The 21605-nt window shown below is 41.2% G+C and overlaps 1 protein-coding gene across 3 annotated transcripts in view; it reads right to left on the minus strand.

Annotated features, from left to right (window-relative positions):
- Positions 1-21605, minus strand: part of KCNIP4 (potassium voltage-gated channel interacting protein 4) — a 512843-nt gene that overhangs the window by 80536 nt on the left and 410702 nt on the right. Inside the window, exon 2 of one of the 3 annotated variants that reach the window (XM_057726085.1) lies at positions 1262-1272. The exons of the other annotated variants lie outside the window; for them this stretch is intronic. Within the exon in view, the coding sequence (XP_057582068.1) occupies positions 1262-1272 (11 nt within the window). The remainder of the gene's footprint in view (positions 1-1261; positions 1273-21605) is intronic. 3 annotated transcript variants of the gene reach the window in all.

Raw genomic sequence — 21605 nt, forward strand, 5'->3', positions numbered from 1 at the left:
ATCTAAATGAAAGAGGAGAGAGTGATTAAATAATTTAAGCAGAATTAGCATCAATAGATTTATTATTTATAAAAATCCCTTTGGGACTTCCCTGGTGGTCCTGTGGCTAAGACTCTGTGCTCCCAATTCAGGGGGCCTGGGTTTGATCCCTGATCAGGGAACTAGATCCCACATGCTGCAACTAAGACCTGGTGCAGCCAAATAAATAAATGAATAAATATTTAAAAAAAAATCACTTTGAGAAAAGCATGGTGGATGGATTGCTGGTGGTGAGACTGGAAATAAGGAAGTTAATTAAGACATTGCAAGTCAAACCTTGAAACTGAGAAAGGGGGGTGGAAATGGAAAGCAGATAACAAATTCGAGAGCATAGAAAACATAGAGACTGGTTAAGAGCATGTATTCTGGGCTAGCTGCTTAAGCTCGAATCCAGCTCTGCTGCTTCCTGACTGTGTGATCTTACGTAACTCTCTTATCTCTGTGCTTGAGTTTGCTCATCTGTAAAATTGAGATAACAGTGGTATGTATTTCATAGTAGTGTTGTGTATATTAATATGAGGCACTTTGAATTTAATAAGACATTATTGTTGAACATTATTGTGTAGTTAATGTAAAGTGCTTGAAATATTGCCCAGCACAAAGAAAGGGTTATGCAAGGGACATTCGGAAACTACAAACAAATCTACATATACTTTTTGCTAATCTTCACAGTGGACAAAACTGGTTATTTTTCCTATTATAAAATTGCATCCTAAGGCAAATTTAATTTGCTTAAAATGGAATTCAGACTAAGAAAGCACAAAAATCAGCCTGGTTTAGAATTGCAAATTCATATAGAAAGTAAAAACATGATACTTCAATAGTTTAATATTTGTGGTCCTTTCGAGGTCTGGTAGTTCTACGGTGTAATGACTTTGAAGGTCGAGTTTTCCAGAATAGGTAGCAGTGTCATGTAGTACATGCTTTCATAATTGCTGTTTTTCTTCTTGTTACTACTCAGTGTGCATGAAAAAGCTCTATAATCACAGATGATCCAGTTCTCAAGAATTACTGATACATAATTAAATATATCATTTCCCTTAATTTGGTTAGATCCTATATTTGAAATTACTGACTTCTGAATTCCATGTGCTCTGAGGATTTAATTTGTTTTAAAGCAAAATATAAGAACATGAACTAAAGAGTATTTTCCTTCTAACTGAATGTTGGACTCAGACTTCCTATCTCCTCTCATTCCTCAGTGTAAACTTCAGAAGCAGACAGACTGCCTGGCTCCAGAACCTGAGAAATTTTGTCTCACTGACAAGAAAACAGTCAGTAAAGCATTAACATCAGTAATAAATTGCCCTGGTTAGTTTTCTATTTTACTTGTAAGATCTGGTGCGGGGATGGAGATGAAAGTCTGAGTAGAAGATGGAGGCATGGGGGCTGACTAGAACATCTTTGGCCATCTCGTATGACAGGAGACGTAGACTTGAGCTGTAGCATGCAGGCCTGGGCTGAAGACAAGGGGATACATTTGAGAAAACAAAATCTGACAGAACTTGGTGGCTGATTGGATATGGGTCTCGAAGGACAGGAAAGGATCAAGAGTGACCCCAGATTTCTAGGCTGAGTAATTGGGTGGAATACCAAGGACCCTAAAGGATAGAAAATGCAAGAGAAAAATGCAGTTTTGGGGTATAAAAATGGCATGTTGAGTTTGGACATATTGAATGTGGAGGGCTTATGCCAGAGTTAGGCAGATGTGACAAATAGATAATTGGACAGCTTGAGTGGATGTGGACTTTTGAGACTGATTTGAGATTTATTGACATAGCTGGTGGATGGTTCTATGAACATGGATGTGCTCCTCTTAGAAGAAGGCAAATTAAGAAGAACAATTGGTGAAGAACAAAATTCCACGGAAAAGCAGTGTTTAATAGATGTGTGTAGGAAAAAGAAACCCTTGAAGATGAAAGAATTCTGGATTAGAGAGAAAGAAAGAGCATAAGAGAAACCAAGAAAGTAGAAAATATTTTCAAGGGGGAGATATCTATTCTATGATGTGACATGTTCAATATGATAAATTTTGAAAAGCTTCCATTGTATTTTTAAAATAGCAGGCTATTTCAAAAAACTTATTCCAGGCAGTTTCAGGCAGACATTAGGATAGAAACCATATTGTAGAGTGTTGAGCATGGAAGCAGAGAGAGAGGGCTCTGGATTCAGATGTTAAATCTCATCATTTTTCAAACCTGATCCTGGGTAATGATGTGAAGATGGGGAGAGTAAACCCTACCTCCACAGCTTCTGGTGAGGAGAGGAAAAGAGTAATATCACACTAGAGCACACTTTGGAAACTTCTTGCCCATGGTGGGAAATACTTTGGGGCCAGGAAAGCTATTTGCCTAAGAGGAAGGAGTTGGTAGAGAGGGGGCAGTTTCAGATTCAAAAGAGAAAGTGATGACTGCAGGAAAATGTCTTGGAATGAAGAACACGTTAGGGCCCAGGTACATGAATTAGTTTTGAGCAGGAAGGAAATTCTTTCCTATTAAATCCTGATGGAAAGGAACAAAAAAAAATAATGGATACTACTGTGTGATCATAGTAGAGAGGTAGAAAACTGTGAGTTTTAACAATAGGTGGTGTCAATGTACTGAAGTAGGAAACAAAATCTAATAGTGAACAGGAGAGATGTTTAATAAAGGGGCTGAAGGGAAGTGGGAAGTGTTGATGGAGCCTGTGGTAGGTGATCTCCATTGATGGCCACCATCAATTTCTCCTCTTCCTGTGAGTGTATGCTCTTCCACATGTCAGGGAGTAGAATTTATTTCCCATGCCTTTGAATTTGAGCAGACCTTGGGACTTGTTTTGGTCAACAAGATATAACAGAAATGATGGTATACCAATTCCTGGCCAAGCTTTACAAGTACTGGTAGATTTCTTCTCTCTTGGAAACCAGCTACTGTGTAAGAAGTTCAACTGCTCTGAAATCAGCAAGCATGTTGTGAGAAAACACAAATGAGCTGTATTACTCTGTTAGGTCTGCAATAATAAAATACCAGCTGGGTGACTGAAACAACAGAAATTTATTTTCTCACAATGCTGGCAGCTAGACGTCCAGACACAAGGTGTTGGCATGGTGGTTTCCTCTGAAACCTCTCTCCTTGACTTGCAGGTAGCTGCCTTCTTGCTGCCTCTTCACATGGTTGTTTTTCTGTGCACGTGCACCCCTGATGTCTCTTCCTCTTCTTATAAGGACACCAGTCATATTGGATTAGGGCCCAGTCTAATGCCCTCATTTAACTTAATCACCTCTTTAAAGACCTTATCTCTGAATATGGTCACATTCTGAGATACGAGGGGTTGGAATGTCAACATATGAATTTTTTTGGGGAGGGAGGGACACAATTTAGCACATAACATGAGCCATGCACAGAGGTCATGGGAGAGGGAGAGATTCTCAACTAGCCTGCATTGTTCCAAACGTCCCTGCTGAGGAATCAATCTGTGAGTGAAGACGCTTTCTCAGAGATTCTAGCTTCCCAGACAGTCAGACCATGCATACACAGAACTTCCTGCCAGAGCCCTGTCTGCTTTGAAGAATGATAAGAATCCAAAGTCTGAATCTAGAGCCCTCTCTCTATGCTTCCTTGTTGTTTTAACCACTAAATTTCAGAGAAATTTGTTACGCACCAATAGCTAACTGAAACATATATTGAAGCTAACAGGAGTTGACTAAGAAGTCACAGGACTGGTGGACAATGTGAAGATCTATCAGTCATTATTCAGAGCTTTGTATTTTCACAAATAAAATCATCCTTCACATGAAGCCATTGCTGCATATGGAGCAAAGCTGTGCCAGCTGTTACCAGCTTCATGCTGCAGGCATGCCTTTTTGTTTGGAATTCACACAAAAAACCCCCACATCAACATCTCTTAAAGGAACTAAAATGACATGTAAAATAGTTTAAAAAAAATCCACACAAACCTAGCTTGTGAGACTGTGTTATTTCATAGTAAAGTAATAAAATAACCTGCTAACATCACTGGCTTCTGATCCAGTAGTGATATGTAACACACAAGCAGAGCCCACTGAGGATGTCTATTTATTTTTTTGGATTTACCTTAAATAATTTGTGGAATAGAAAGAATTGGAAACTGCGATTTCCTTCTGCCTTTATAAAATTCTGTATATCCCTTGAAAAGTTCACAAATGTAAAACTTAAAAATATATAGAAAGTCAAAGGATGCCAGTTTAAGGAATTTATGGAGAAGATCTGTATTCTTGTAGGGGATTAATATTCAGTGATGTACACTGGCCCAATATTCAGATAAAATCAGGGTCATCTTCATCGACGGGTAGAAGACCTGAGGTTGTCCAGCTTATCCATTTCTCTGCATCCTAATTGAAACTCCAGTAAATGTATTCCCAAAGATGAATCACCTATTCCCTTTTACTCCTTTTGTTTTCGAAGCGACATATGTTCCAGTTTCTTCTATTTTGTTCTTTATTTTCTTATGCACCTTGTTCATTGAATTTTGATACACACAAACACACCCACCCCACTCCCACCTCTCCACACATATAGATTTGTGCTGTACGAATGGTGGACACAAGGATTAAAGAATTACAAGTATAATTAGGCACTTGGAAGAAGAGAATGCTCAGAAATAAGAAAGATAGGCTTTTCTAATGTCCAAACTTGCCAGAGAGGAGACAATATCCTAAAGAAAGTAAATATCAGAAACTTCCCTGACTGCCTCTTTTGTTACTGCCTCTAGGTGGTTGTGTTGGTGAGGGCAGGGGTGGAGTGAAGGAAAAATCACTAAGGGATTAGAGTATATATCCTAAAAATATGTGAGAGTTCATCTTTCAAAGATTGTGAAATTTGTCTTTTCTGAGCTAGTTTAAGGTGAGAGTCCAGTCTTTCCTCATTGGGCCAGTGGCACCAATTCCAAGAGACAAATTAATCTCTGCCTTCTTTGTCTTTAGATTAGAGAAATAAGAGGAGGGGCCTGGTCGTTGCAGCATTTTTGCTGTATTTTTACCGTAACTGGTATTATATTCATTTTTCATTACAATTCCATTGCACTGCAATTCATTTTTGCTATTACCATGGTTACTGCTAATGCTTATCATCCTTACTGATCGCAAGTTGGAACCACTGCAGTAGGTTTCAAGCTGGCCTAACGGCCTCTATTCTCATTCTTCTTACTCTGCTCTGTCAGAGTGACATTTCTGAAACATAAATCTCACCTCTTGTGTGCTTGTTCCCTTGGTGATCTCATCTAGTCTCATGGAAATAAATATGATTTAGATATTGAGGTCACCGATACTTATTTCCCAGCCTGGACCTCTCCCCTTGAACTCTAGACATATATACACTACTGCCAACGCCATAACTCTCCTTGGATGACTATGAGGCATCCTAAATCCTTAAACAAGATGGGGCTCCTGATCTTGCTCTCCAAATATGGTCCTCTTTCAATCTATTAAAGTGTCGATTCATTCTTCTGATTGCTTAGACAAAAAGGTCAGAGTCATCTTTGAACAGGGATTGAGATGCAGAGAGGCTAAATGATATCTTCAAGTCTGCTAGTAAGTAAGTAGCAGAATCAGGATGTGAACCCAGGCAGTCTGACTCTGGTGTCTATGTTCTTCACCCTTACATTAGGATGCTTCTCTATCTCATAAACCCTTCTGCATATACTCTGGAATTTCACATAGCACCTGCGAGACAAATATCAACTTTTCACCCTAGGGCAGTTTGGCTAGAACAAATTAGAATTATAAATTCTGGTTCTACTTAGCTGTCATACAAAAGAGCTGCAAATTCCCTTTATTTATGGCCAAGATGTTTTTTAAAATTTATTTTCACTCTATTTTTTAAAAGACATCCTGTGTGTTCTTATTGGATGCTAGGCTGGGATTTTGAGATGGAAACTCAAATATGTCTGTTAGAATTCTGTCTCAGCTACTAATTAACTGTATGACCTTGGAAAGTTTCTAAAGCTCTTGATGTTATGATCAGTCTGCCCCAAATAATGCCATACATGCAATAGATGGTCTCGGCTCTATGGTAATAATGTAGAAAAATAAATAACAAGTTACAAGTTCCCTTTACTGCCTGAGGGAAAGAATCATATCTGTTTGCTTACTGTCCACTTTCCAGGAGTTTATTGCAGTCCATCTTCTGCAGAAACTCAATAAATATGTGTGAGTTGCTAGTTGAAGATTTCCTGGTTTGGTACGTGGTATGGACAAGGTGACAAAATTCTACAGGCGGTTTGGTAGAGTAGAAAGAACCCTGATTTGAGAGAGGGAAGACAAGGTCTGAAGGCAAAGAAGGCGGAGATTTATTCTCTCATTGGCTATTTCATATATTATTTGACTTCAATCATCAGGTAGGTCAAATCTTCAGTACGTGTCTCTGCAGAATTTGGAGAAGGTGGGATTAGCTGTTCTCAGTGGTGTATGAACAGAGCTCTGACTGTATAATTTACCTTCATCACAAAACCCAAAGAGTGTCAAGGCGGGACATTTTTGTTTACATTGGTTCTGTTTGACGGAAGGGCTTGGTAGCTCAGCATCAGGGCGACCACACATAAACATCTCCACTTACACAGGATTTCTTTTAGACCCTCACCACTGTTGTGAGCAGATAGCATCATCCCTATTCACAAATGAGGGAGATGTGGTTGAGAGGCTTCCCAGGGTAAAATGACGAGCAAGTGTCACAGCTGGGACTGGAATGCAGGGTTAGGTGGCTCTCAGTTCCTCAACTACGCACGGAAACACACATCCTCCTAAATTTTCGGTCCTAGGGATGCACGGAGGAGGGCAGCGCAGGGTGCTGCCGGGGGAAGACCTCACTTCACACATCACTTTCATCCGACTTCAGCAGAGGGCCCTATGATCAGCTAAAGAATATTCCAGTCACATAGAACTGTAATTAATTAGGAAATACTGGTGATGAACTGCGTGCTCCCATTCTGTTTTCAATAAATGCAATCAATCTAATAGATCAGGAGCACTTATTCGTGATAATACAAAGGGTGTCCAGTGATAGGCTTGCCTTCCATTAGGGAACGGATACGGGGTTCTATGTGGAGTTCCAGAAGAAACCAAGCAGGCAGTGTCAGCACTCGCTTCACTGCACAGGTCACTTGGCGCCTTGATTCTGCAGCAGACAAGCAGTGAATTGCTCCGCTGTGTATGGTGTACTAAAATGTGTTTCATCTACTGCTAGATCCATGAAAAACTGTGTTGCCTATCCCACGTCCAGTCACCATGGATAACCTACAGGGACTCAGACTCCTAATATAATTACAGACCACGAGCGGTAACCACACAGCACAAGGAGATGAAGCGTATCCTTTCCTGGAACTTGCTTATTTCAAATAATGTTTATTTAGGTGTTTTTGTTTTTTTCATAAAGAGCTCTGTATCGGAGCACATTTTTGGTAAGAGGATCCAAACGTGGATTTTAACTGCAGAAGTTATACTGTTTACTTTCTTGGCGATAAGGCACTAAATTCTGGCTTGGAATATTTTATGTTCTTCCTTCTTTCTAGATATTGTAACAAATATTTTTACGATCTCTTTTTGGGACAAGAAAGGGCATAACATTTAGAAAGATAAATGTTTAGACTAAATAACTAGATGACTGCCTAAAGTTGAAGTGCTATAATCAGGAACTATGTTGAGAGATCCTAAAAAAACAAAAAATAAGAGAAAGTGTCATTGCCCGTTTATATAAAGCCAGTGCAAAAAAAAAAAAAAAAAGGCTGAATACTTTGCTTCTGAGAAGTTGAGGACTAAATGTGATGCCAAATAGCAGTACCTCTCTTAGCCTATGTTTTTACAAAACAAGTTTTCTCCTTTCCTTAATGTTGTGGAACCTATAATATATGTTATACTGGTCATATTATACATGTGTTTTATGCAGTTTCATTCAGAATTTTTTGACGATCAATAGGTGATACATTAAAAATGAAAATAGAAATTTGGTTGTACATGGGCCTCCCTGGAAGTGTTTTAAATTCACGATGGAAAAAAATGGTTTTATTTCTTCGTTGACCTATTTGAATGCTTAAAAAATAAGATCCATTGGCTTGCGTGGTTTGGTAGGTGACATTTGGGCTCCTGTACATTTCTGTTTGTTAGCAAGGGTCTTTGAATAGTAGAAGGAAGAGTTTCAAGAGGACGAGTTAATCTTCTGCAGTGACATTATCTACTCTAGTGAAATGGTCCTGTCACGCTCCTGAGTGGTTTTAAAAGGCACCCTCTCTTTTATTACGTGTAGATTATATTGTTTCAAGTTTCCTGCATGGTGAGTAGATGCTGCTATAACAAAATGAAACTGACAGAAAGCCAAAACCAGGTCTGAGTCCTGGTTCTGTCACCGAAGGGCTTGTTATTCTGGGTTATTCTTACAGGTGTGCTGCTCCTTATTTCCTCTTTCTCGTGTTGCTATTTCTCTTGATGTGGCTTTGAAATGATATAACCTAATGTATGTGAAAGCATTTTAGGAGAATGTTTAGTGTACGCTATACACCAAGCTTTATTAACATATTAATAACATACCTCATTTGGTGACATGATTCTCCCTTTTCTCTTTAAGATATTTCAATGATGATTCTCAAAATCTTTACGGGTCATATTTGTCCCCTGCTAATTCTCCAGCTTTGCCCTTCCATTCTTGAAGTTTTCTGTAATCTATTAACTCTGATGTATTTCTACCCATTTCTCTAACATGGTATTTGGTGTCATGTAAATTTATCATTTAATGCAAAGTAATTTTATGTTGATTAACTTGATCAGACTGGCTCAGATATTAACTCTTTTCTCAGAAGTTGCTAGCCTCAGTTACAATGAGGTTCAAATGCTCACAAATGGTGTTTTTAAGGTATTTCTTATTTGGAAATTTTAGACTCGATGCTTATTTTCTAATTAGCTTGTAAAGCATTTGACGATAGAGCACTGTTTCCTTAATCACCTTGTTCCAAAGTGTTTTGCAGACACATGGAGCCAGAGAAGCACCCTTAAACTAGGTGTTTGGTGAAGGAAGGGCTGTGTCCTGTGTAGCGCTGCAGGCACTCAGCTCCATGAACACCTGGAATATGACTTGTGAGGGGACCCAGAATCTAGGTCTCTACAGAGAGTTCACCAGAAAGGTTGGAAAAGAACCCAGAAGCCAGGAATGAAGACTAGAGGTCCCATAACACGGTAAGCAGGTACTCAAGGGAGGAACTGGCCAAGAGGACTCCCCTGAGGCTAGCATTTAGCCCCAGGGGCCCTTTACAGACTGCCCACAGCCCTGCTCAAGTTAAGGAGGGAGCTTTCGGAGGTGTCTTGAACATATTCATTGATTCAAGTAACAAGTACCTATTAAAAACCTATTCTGTCCCAGGAAAGGTACTGGGTGCTGAGTATAAGCAGGCGACCCAAACTTCAGGCCCTGCCTTCATCACTATCCCATCTCATAGGGATTCAGAAAACAGATAACAAGTTAATTTATTATTACTGATGGTGATAAATGCTGAGAAAGGAAAACACCGGGTGTAGAGATAGAGTGTATCTGGGAGCAGCGGTCTGACCTACACAGACACGTGATATGTAGACATGTGATCAGGGGAGGCAAGATTTGAGATGCTACAGGGAGCGTTAGGAGGGACATCCGTGCTATGTAAGAGGGAAGGTGTGTCCCAGAAGATAACATGTGAGAAGACTGTAAGAGCAGAAAGAACCAGAAGCTCTCCACAAGGGATTTTTTTCCAATGATGTTAAAAAAAATGTAACCCGTAGACAAGATCTTGGGAGGAGAGGAGAAAGCAGCCCAAAGGCAGGGTATGTTTTGTGCTCCCAACTCTCCCAGCCAAGCAGAGGCCCTGCTTCCACATTTCCTCCTGCAGGGGTCAGAATTTAATTATTTCTTTGGAAAGAACGTGTGCTTAGGAAACTGAAAGGAGCCCACCATGGCTTCAACATAGAGAACAAGCAGTGTTGGACAGAGATGCTGTTGTAGTTCAGTGCACACTGTGGCCACCATCATTAGTTTCCTGCTGACTGTTTTCCTGGAGCTTCCCAGGAGCTTCTATCTTATAGGGCTTGGGTGCTCCTGTCTTCACTCAATTTTGTGAGCTGCCCTAGTTCCTTCCAAAATCTTCTCTTTTTTTTTCCTGTCCTGTTAGCCAAGCTAGGATTCTGTTGCTTACCATCCAAGAGTGCTAGCTGACAGAGACATTCTCTGTCTCCATCTTGCTTTCTTGCTTGCCCGCTTAGCGTCAGTCAACACATACTTCCTGGAGGAGTGTGGTCTCCAGGCTGATGTGACCCCACATGGTCCTGGCTTTTCTTCCCTATGTCTGTGCTTCTTCAATATTTTTGGTTTGTGCTACCTCTGCCTCATCTCCTTTATTGACCTTCGAAATGTCAGAGTTCCCCACATCCCAAGCCTGAGTCCTCTTCTCTTTTCTCTTTTCAGTCACTCCCAGTGATTAAGAGTATAGACTCTGAAGCCAGAGTATGTTGGTTCAAATTCCAGACTTGTTCATACCTAGCTGTGTGACCCTGGGAAAGTCACTTAACCATTCTATGCTTCAGTTTCTTTATTTAAGAAGCTTATTTTATAGGACTGCTAAAAGAATGAAGGCAATTAATTACCTCTAGGTACAGTACATTGAACAAAAGCTTGTTTCACCATATATACTCAATACATGTTAGTTTCACTATAATTGCTATTCATCCATTCTCATGACCTTGCATGCTGGTGACTCTTGAATTTATATCTTCAGCCCCAATTTCCCTCTTAGTTCTGTAACCATATATCCAATCACAGCAACTTACAAAACTTTATGAGACTAAATCTGAAATTTTGATCCCTGAGTCTTAACACCCCATTCTCTCTTAACTTTTTTTCTCCCAGTTTTCTATGTCTTAGCAAACAGCTTCCGTATCTGTCCATTTGCTAAAGTCAGATATCTTGGAATTATCTGTATTGTTTCTCTTTCTCTACTGGTCACTTTCAATCCATCATCAAACTCTGTCATTTTTATTTCCAAAATACAGATCAAACCCTTTCACTCATTTACATGTCAAATACCACAATTTTTAGTCCAATTCACCATCATACCTTGGCTAGACTCCTGCAATATCTTCCTTACTGCTTTTCTCTTCTTCCTCGTTCCTCCTTGATCAAACCCCTTATCTGCCAAATAGAGTGTTTTAAAAACACAGGTCATGTCACTCCCCTACTTAAACTGTCAGTGGCTTCCTACCACACTCTGAACCTATGAGGCTCTGTGTGACCTTCACCCTGCCCACCTTGACGGCTTCATCTTATAAATCCCTCTCTCCTTCAGTCTCAGTCACGTTAACCTCCCCTTTCTTGTCTTAGGACGTTCACACTTGCTATTTCTTCAACTTAGGATCACTTTATCCTTGCTGGTTTCTTGAGTGGTTCTCTCTTTAGGGATGACATAAAACACCTAGACTTAAGAAAGGCTTTCTGTGTCAGAGTCATTCAGAAAAACAGAACTGTGTGCATGTGCAAGAGAGAGAGAGAGAGAGAAAGGATTTTAAGGAATTAGTTCATGGGATTGTGGGACTGTCAAGTATGAAATCTGTAGGGCAGTCTAGTAGGCTGGAAACTCTATGTTACAGTCTTGAGGCAGAATTCCTTCTTCTCTGGGAAACCTCAGATTTTGTTCTTAAAGCCTTCAATCGATGAGATGATGCTAACCAGATTATCAAGCCTCATCTCCTTTACTTAAAGTCAACTGGTTGTAGGTGTTAAGCACACCTACAAAATAGCTTCACGGCAACATCTAGACGGATGTTTGACTAAACAACCAGGAACGAAGGCCTAACCTAGTCAACAAATAAAAATGAACCATTACACATTTTTAGGTCCCCTGGGCCCACATGAATCTCACAGAATTCTGTCCTTTTCCTTCATAAAATATACCACAATTTGCACTTAATTATTTTTCCCTTTCTTATTAATTATATACATTCTACACGAAACTTTATAGTGTCTATGAGTTGAGGACAATTCTCTTTTATTTGTAAATATATATCCAGTGTTATCAAAGTACCTGGCAGATAGTGAGTATTCAGTAAACGATTCCTGCTCCATGTATGTTTGTGGAAAGTATTCACAACCAGGAGGAGCTTGAGATGAGAAGTTTTGACTTCATCTCCTAAGATTCTATGAGAGTTAGAATGTCATAAATTAAGCATGATTCATTAGAATGTGCATAGATAAGGAGATTACTGATTCTTTCTCATTTTCTTTTGACACATTTCTTTGTATTTCCCTCAAGTTAAATTATTCAACACCTTTTAGAGGATTTATAGTCTAACACACTCAACTCAAATGTAGCATTGAAAGGACAAAGTTTTGGCAACTTATTTTATTTTAATGAGGATCTGAACACCTGCCAGGGTCACTGGAGTAATTGCCAGTTAGGCTTACATTAATGAACACATTAAAGTGGAATTGTAGGAAATGGAAAAGGAGCTGCCTTTATGGGGTCGGTTCACTGCCAGCCGCGTGCGGTAATGAATGGTGCCCCGGATTTGCTGTTAGTTTTAGCGCAAAACAGCTAAAGCTGCACAGCAGGCTCTTTAGGGTGCATGTACTGAATCTGAAACCTTATTTACTGGGCTCCCAGTGATGTATCTGTGTGAACCACTTAGTTCTTCCAAAAAGAATGAGAAGGAGTAATGTTGTTAAAGTTGATCTACACAGCATCTTACTGCCACCGTGGGCTTGGGTTCTGTTCTGTGAAGACTGGGTTCCGCATACAAACTGTATCCACAAACCCTTAGAGGAAGCAGCTTTTGAACTTGCTCCGTACACATTTCTGATACAGTGCTAAGGGAAGGTGCAAGCCTCAAAGCGTTCAGAAGACAGAGACTTATTGTTATTATTTTTTAAAAATCTTGATTCCCCCAAAGGACATGTGACTTTGAGGTCAGTAGACACATTACTCCCAGACTAGAATAGATTTTCTCAGGAGGATTAATTGAACTACCTTAAGAAATCTGTAGGATTCTCTAGAAAAGTTCAGCAGAAGGAAATGTTATTGATTTCTGCCGAGTACTGGTGATTCTGCTAATCTAGATTCTCCCTCTATCAACATACACTGCTGTCCAGCTAGAGACTACTTTTCCTAGCTTCCCCTGGCAGTTCAGGTGACGAGTGAGCCCATGGGATGTAAGTAAAAGTGATATATTTAAAACTTTTGTTTTATCTCACAAACACACACACGTATATAACTTCTGTGTCATCTCTAACTTGAGACAATCACCTGCCCCTGGTCTATGGCTCTTTCACCTTCCCTCAGGACATTAACATGAAAATGACCTGGTCTGCACAATATGGATGGAACCAGTAGCCCAGCTAAGGGATGCAGGGCAACGTGCTGGAAGGCACCTGGATCCCTGAGTGTCCCGATGGAGCAGAACTGCCCCATCAGCCTGCACCAAGACCCCTGGGACTTGAGAGAAAAATAAAATTTGATCTTACTTACAGGATTGTTGTGGATAAATGGATAAAAATCTAGAAGATTTCAGAAATGCTTCTAGGGAATTTTTGCTTACTATGAGGGTTGCTTTGATAAATGTAAGTTGTTTTTTTTAAATTACCCACATCTCTAGGTTGCATTTTGTATTTAAAACATCACAACTTACATCTTTTGATTTTCACAAAATCTCAGTCAGGAAGTCATTAGGAGAAATACTATGTCAATTTCTTCAAGAATTCGAAAGACAGAGTAAAATCCCACAAAAACGAAGTGCACTGTTTCCCACTGTGTCCTTAGGGAAGGGCGTGGGCAAAGACATGTTCAGAAAGAGTTTCCAGACAGTAACATGATTCAGAGAAGCAGCATGATGGCAGTGGTGCTACAGATAGCAACGATCCCGGGAGTAAGAATCATCACCGCTGCGTCTGGAGTGTTGTCCTGGGACGGCTTCTGTGCTCCGTGCTGCCCATCCATTATCTTTGCAAAACATCTGTGAGATGCTGCTGTTGCAGTTTTGCAGATGACATACAAGTGAAGCCCAGAGAGGTCAAGTATCTTGCCCAGTGGCAACCAGAACTGGAATCCAGTCTTACTGATATTTTACTCCGGAATATGTGCGGTTTTGTGTAGGGATGAGTTCCCATTGCAGGACTGACCGCGGTCCTTAGAAAGGCCTGCTTGCAAGGTCAGCCGGGAGACGGGGCGGCTGTGTGGTCACGCAGGTGAGAGAAGGCAGCTCTGAGTGAGAGGAAACGGCAGTGTAGAGGGAAGGGGAGGGGTAGCTATGAGAGATGCAAAGAATGGAAAATCGACCGAGCTTGGAGATTAATTAGATGCAGGAGGTTCTGAGGGAAGAATCCAGAAGGACATTTGAGTTTCTAGGTGACTGGACAAATGGAGGTAACATTTATGGAGAAAAGACAGGTTTAGGAGGCAAAGATGAGTTAAAAATTCAGCACACATGTTTCGCTGAGTGAAAGTGAAAGCTGTTTTAAAACGTAGGTATTGTATGGATAATGCAGGATGACTTTGATCTGTGACCAGGGTCTAGTACTTTAATTCCAAAATCAAATACTGAGTGGTACCATGAGCCAGACCCCTGGAATTAGGAGTAGAGAATACCGAGGTGAATCAGTGGAGAATACCGACCTGGTCTTCAGGAAGCTCATAGATCTAACAAAAATAAGGGTCTTCAGTCTACTTTGACTTCCTTTTCTTCTGGAGGTTTTCCTTTCTCTCTCTCTCTCTCTTTTTTTTTTTTTGGTAGAGAGTGGGGGAGTGGTAGGTCTAGGTGGGGGGGAGGGTTGGTAAAGTCCTTCAAGGGTGAACGCCTCTTTGGAACAAGGATGGAGTCGAGGGCGGCGCTCAAAGTGCCGCCTTCCCTGTGCGGTTTCCCCAGCAAACAAAGAGGAGGCTGAGAGTTGGAGCGTCAACCCTGAGGCTGAAGTGTCCCAAAACAGGGATCTCTTGACCAACACAGGCATAATGGCTGTTAGAAAGGAAAACTAAATGTTCTTGATTGTTTGCTCGTTGTCAACTAAAAATAATTAATCTGTAGCATGTATGTCGAATGAGTCTGTATAGGTATAACTGAATCACTTTGCTGTACACCAGAACCTAGCACAACATTGTTAATCAGGTATACTCCAACATAAAATAAAAAGTTAAAAAACAAAACAAACAAAAGTTCTGCCCCTCCCCTGCCACACACAGATAAGTATGTGCCCATAAAAATTATCTTGGAGAATAAGGAAGAAAATTAAGAGCAGTTACCTCCAGCAAGGTGGAAAAGGGAGTTGATTGTATACAGGACACTTATATATCTTGATTTACACCCCTAGTATGATTTCAAATGTTTCCTGTGACACTTTTATTAAGTTAAGATAAAAAAGAAACAAATAAACCAAGAAGCATCTAATTGCCACAGAATATATGTAACAGAAACTCACGCTTAAGGCAATATACTTCGAGATGATATAACGGTCTTCCTTGTGAAATTTAGCTACTTTTGTACTTAGAAGAATGAGAGGAAAAATCTGAAGGGTTCTTATGTCTATTTTTCACACTCTCAATGAAAGGGATCACGCAAAACATGTCTCATCCTCTTCTCATCTACATCAGGATTAATATCCTGCGTCTTCAAATGAAAATGATATCCTAAGAGGCTAAACGACCTGCGCAAGGTGCGAAACGGCAGTGGAAAGGTCTGCGCCTGGGAGAGCACGTGCGCCACGCCAGCCCTTGGGCATCAGAAGGGGACCCACGCTTGTCTGCTTAGACCGGTAGACAACTTCCTCCTCCGAAAGCCCTGCTTCTTGGAAGCCTGACAGAAAACTCTGCGAGGGCACAGGGAATAAAGCTTTAACTCTGTTCTTATGCCTTGATTCTAAAGTACATGAGTAATACTTAGCACTTCAGGGAGACTTTTCTCTGACTCTTTCAAGAGCAGAACAAAACCAATTATTACCCACCTCCCTTCATGATTGGAAAGGAAGATCTTAATCCCCAATTTGCTGACAGGGAAACCGGAGCTGCCAGGGATGAAGTGATTTACTGAAGGTCACACAATCAATCTATAAAAGCCTCAAGAATAACTCGGCGGGCTCATGACAAAGGAGAAATTGCCTCGTACAATTAGCAGCTTACTCCTCTACCTTAATCACCTTATCCCACTCTCTCCCAGGCGGGAGCTAAACGCCCCCTCCACCCCCTCCACCCTAAGTGGGATTTAGAGCTCTTTAGGCACATGTGCTTTGTCAAAAACGTAGATCCCTATAATTTCATCCTCAGTTCCCTTGGTCTGTTTTTCAAGTGCAGAAGCTCTCAAGCACTTCCAGTAGGCTGGAAATGTCCCATCAGAGAACTCTCCTCTCCTGCTGGTTCCTTTGGCTGTAACATCAAATCTGGGGTAGAGATCAGGGAAAAAGGTTGTGCCACTTTTGGTAAAATCCCTCGGGAGGTCCCTCAGGTGATGTCTGGGTTGCAGGCACAGCACCGAGGGTGGCATTAACTGTGCTTGAAATGTGGCTTCAGACCAAACTGGGGAGCTTTACTCTGTACTGGTTGCTGCCTGCTCACAGTGACCCTTGTGGGGGACACCACGGAAGCGCGACTCCCCGTAAATCACGTACTTTTTAACCCCCTTGCCTTGAGTGCTGGGATGTACAGGGTGATGGGAGGAGATGTTAGGTCCGCAACTGTGTTATATTAATCAAGACTCTGCTTTAGCGTAATAGAGAGACTCTCTCTTGCTGGCTTTGAAGAAGTGAGCTTCCATATTATGAAAGAGTCTGTGAGAGGGCCATCGGACTACGGGCAGCCTCTAGGATATGAGTGGCCCCAGACTGACAGCGAGCCCAAGAGTGGGGACATCAGAAATTCAACCACAAGGAAATGAACTCTGTCAGCAACCCCATGAGCTTAGCAGAGGACTCCCGAAGCCAGAGAGAAATGCAGCCTTACCAACCCCTGGATTGTAGCCTTATGAGACTCCAAGCAGAGGACCCAAGTAAGTCATTTCTGGACTCCTGACCTTCAAAACTGTGAGATAATGAATGTGCATTTCTTTAAGTCATTAAATATGTGGTAATTTGTTACACACAATAAAAAACTAATACAACCATCTTGCATTTTTAGGTAAAAGAAAATGAACACGACATTTTTAGGGAAGAATGACATTAACAAGTATTAAAGTGATACCTTAAAGATGTATTTAAATCTAAAGGTTACTTTGACCCATTATAACTCAAAATAGTGAAAGAAAAGGAAGCATGGAAAGATTTGGGACAGGAAGGAGCCAGATGTCCGAAACATATTAGTTTTAACTAGTTGCAGCTATCTTTCATCCTGTGCCTTAAAAGATGCGACAAATATGCTGTAAATGATTAATTAATGAGAGGAAATGTCAAAGAGGCATAGCCATATGAAAACTTAATGCCTGGTAGACCATTCATCATCATGTAGTGTTGACTGAAGTTACCCTTGATTTTGAAAGAGAACAGCAAAGCAAGTTCATGAGTCATGTATAGAGATATTTGTATGAACTTCTTGGTTAATCTTTTTCAAATGTGACCTTCTGTTAGCAGTCTGATAAAATGGATTTTTTTTAAATTAAGAAGTTTTTTAAAAAGATTGTTAAGCATCCAGATTTAACTGAATCGGAGGCATCCGAGGTAAGATCATCTGCACACACATCCCACCCACCAAGGGCTTCACAAGGTCCCAATGTAGCCAGTTTAACCATTGATATTCACATTAGTGGGCTCATCACAAGGAAGTCAATTCTGTTTGTGATAGGAGCACCTTTATGGCTATGATCTTATGCATCTAGTTCAATGGTTCTCAATCTTGGCTGCACATTATAATTACCTGGAGAGCTTTATAAATTCTGACGCTCAAGCTTTTTCTGGGAGCAGTTACATCAGAATCACCAAGCATGGTACCCAGCTACTTGTAGTTTTTAAAACTCCCCAGATGATCGCAACACGAACCTGCTGATGTGTAGCTAATACCTTGCATCGTCCTGCATCCTTTTCAATACATAATTATGTAGCTCAAAACCCAAAGCACTGCTGGGGAGGTATGTAGGTCAACCATGACTGCCCCACTTTTTGGTGGAACTGAGATTGACTATTTTGGGCCACATTATAATGATTCCTTTTTGTTGAACTTCATGTTTGTTATCTTAATTTATTTTAAAAAAAACTAACACAAAACAACACAACAAAGACAAAACCCATGCAACGTAGCTATCGTTATCCCAATTTGGAGAAACAAGGGCACACAGGCCACTGATTCAGAGCGATGTCCCTGAACAAGTAAGGTATGGACCCGAGTCTGAGTGACACCAGTGCTTATGGTGTTTGCATTATACTAGTGATCCTCAAAGTGTGGTCCCCAATCAGCCGCATCAGCAGTGCTGGGGACCATATGAGAAAGGCAACTTCTCCACCCCAGTCTCAGACCTACTAAATCATAATCTTTCAGTCTGGGGCCCAGCAATCTGTTTTAACAAATCCTTCAGGTGATTTTGAGGCACAGTGAAGATTGAGAAACACTGTGCTATATTCTCTATCAGTTGCCTACTTTTTTTTAAAGATTTATTTTATTATTTATTTATTATTCATTTATTTTTGGCTGTGTTGGGTCTTTATTGCTGCGCATGGGCTTTCTCTAGTTGTGGTGAGTGGGGTCTACTCTTCGTTGCCGTGTGCAGGTTTCTCGTGGTGGCTTCTTTTGCTGTGGAGCACGGGCTCTAGGCACGTGAGCTTCAGTAGGTGCGGCTCATGGGCTCAGTACTTGTGGCTCGTGGGCTCTAGAGAGCAGGCTCAGTAATTGTGGTGCACGGGCTTAGTTGCTCCACGGCACGTGGGATCTTCCCAGACTAGGGATTGAACCCATGTCCCCTGCATTGGCAGGCCGATTCTTAAGCACTGTGCCACCAGGGAAGCCCCAATCAGTTGCCTACTTTTGAAGGCTAACTTTAGCATGTGGTGAGAGAAATAAAAATGTTGGGATGACTTGGTGGGTAAGATAGGGTGAAGGGCTGAGAGATCCTCTCTCACTTTCTTCCTTTTCTCCCATTTCCTATTTAAATTTACAATATATGTTGGAGAAATGCTGTCAGAGATATAGCACTGGAAAAAGATTGGGGTGCTCTGGTAATCCTTATCTGCGGGAGTGTTCAACCACTTTCATGTGTGTGTGACTGTTTTAAGATGTCGATGAATAGTTTATCCTTTTAATCAAAATGTGGGGAGTTTTAAAAGATTTCATCAAAAATGAATATCTCAGTTGGTTGCATGGAAATGATTTTTTGATCTTAAGGACTTGAGATAATTGGTGTTCAGGAAACCAAGGGTTGTTGATGTGCTTTCTCTGATGCTGAACTGGTTCAAATTGCTGCCATCCTGTAAAATAAGAGTGCTGCTGCCCTGCTTTAGGGCCTCTCTTGCTATATTTTAGGGCGTATTTATTAGAGTTGTATGTTGACTACAGGAAAATAGATAAAAATTAAAGGGCCACTCGTTTCTTTATCAGAGATATTGATTAATATGTTCTGAGCAAACTATGACATCCTTTCATTTAAAGGGTTATATGAAATTTGCTTTGGGCACATTCAAGTCTGATGGAAATTTATCTCATGGGTTGGGGTAGAGGGACAGAAAGACAATGAAGATAGTTAAGAAAAATTAAAGACAGGAAAGAAGGGGAAGAAGTGAAAAAAAGGAGACAGGAATTGATGCAGAGAAGAGACAAAGGAGGTAAAAGAGGAGGGAGAGAATGGAGGAATGAAGAAATAGGGAAGGGATCAGGAGGATAGGAAAGGGGGAGAGAAAAAGAGATTGGGAAAAGAGAGGGAAGTGGAACAAAGGAAGAAAAGACGACAAGTAGACAAAGAAAAAAATCAAACAAAGCAATGAATGCAGACTTCAGAGCCTGGGCAATTTTTCACAAAGTGCCTCTTGTAGAAGACTGGCTGTAGAGAGGCTAGCTCCGAAGGTTAAGGATGGCAGTAATCACAGTTCCAGTCTGCAACAAATGGCGTGAAAGGCAGCCGGACCCCAAACGGGGAGACCTACAGTGCAGGCAGTGGGGTGATAACACAGCAGCAGTGGAGGAATGCAGGAGTGCTGAGAGCTGGGTTAAGTTCTTCATTAGGCAACCTTTTTGTATCTGATGCGTAATCCATTGTTACAAAGAAAAAGTTTGGTTATCACAAGATGTGGGAATTAGAGCAAAGGAGTGTGGATGTTCACAATGCCTTTGAAGTTCTAGTCTATGATGAGCCTTCTCTCAGCATTTCCTTTCAGCCAAGACTTGGTCTTTTTCACCTCTTCTCCCTCCTCACCCTCACTGCCCAGGGGTTTGCTGCTGGCAGTGGTCAGTGCTGTTTCATTGGAAGTGCTTCCTTCCTCTGCTGCAGCCTAGGCATAACCAATAATTCCTGAGCCTGATTTTCAAAGTCACTTTCTCTTCAGTCTGTTTATTTGTATGTGTCATCTTGATAGATTACACACCATGAGGCGTAATATGAGTCCTACCTGTGGGGGTAGGCACCCATCTCCGTTCTATCACAGTCCTCCCCACCCAGTCCACCCCTACAAAGGCCTGGGGGTCCGAAGAGGACCAGGTTTCAGAGGAGCAGTGGAAGGAAACACTTAGGTAGCCCAGGCCAGGACAGTGGTGAGGAGCAGAAACGGGATAGAGAGAGAGCCCAATGCGAGAAGTGGTGGAAGGTTGTCTGCAATATGTAAGTTGGGACCTCATAAAATATTCTGAAAAGGCACCTAGCATTACAAACTCTCTCAGCAAATTTTTGTGTGGATAGCACAGAAGAGGCAGAGGTTTTCATCTGCATGACGTTGGACAGAGATAGCATCGAGGGAGACGGATTTGAAGAGGCTGGAATTAGCAGAAACCGTGGGACTCTATAGATTCCTACAGACCACGGAATGAAGGCTGTTGGGGCTGGATTTGAGGAAGAATCAAAGCAATTTCATTAGGATCTCAAGGGACACCTGAAGCACATGTAACTATTGTTTATACGTGTGTAAGAACATAATACGTGTTGGGCTGCGAGGTCCACTTAGTATACAACCATTTAATACTTTTAAAGATGAATTCCTTTCAGATACATTCATGACAGCAAGCAGTCTCTCCCTATTCAGACCATCAGCTCCTTGAGGATGAAGCTTTTGAATTCCCTGCTGTCACTGGCTTAATACTGAGCACATACCAAGGCATCACTAAGAGGGTGTGCCTTTTACATTGCCCAGCCCTTCCTGGTCTCTCACCCTGACCCGCTGGTGTGCAAGGACTACCGCTCTTCTTGAAGATGATTCAATCAGGAAGGAGCACGATAGCTGTACCTGGATCACAGAGAACCAGAAGCAGGCACTACCTACAGATACCTGTCTTCCAGAGTCCTGGGCCACATGGTCGTTTAGAAATGATCAAACTTATCATGACTTTTCTCCAATGCTAGGAATGGAGTTCCTTGACAGGTTCCACTCTATAGTCAACTAAACTTGTAGACCATTAGAGCTTATTGAAATGATGTCAATATAACTGAAAAGCAAAGCAAA

This window comes from Hippopotamus amphibius, chromosome 3, assembly GCF_030028045.1.
Source record: "Hippopotamus amphibius kiboko isolate mHipAmp2 chromosome 3, mHipAmp2.hap2, whole genome shotgun sequence".
Taxonomy (NCBI): Eukaryota; Metazoa; Chordata; class Mammalia; order Artiodactyla; family Hippopotamidae; genus Hippopotamus; species Hippopotamus amphibius.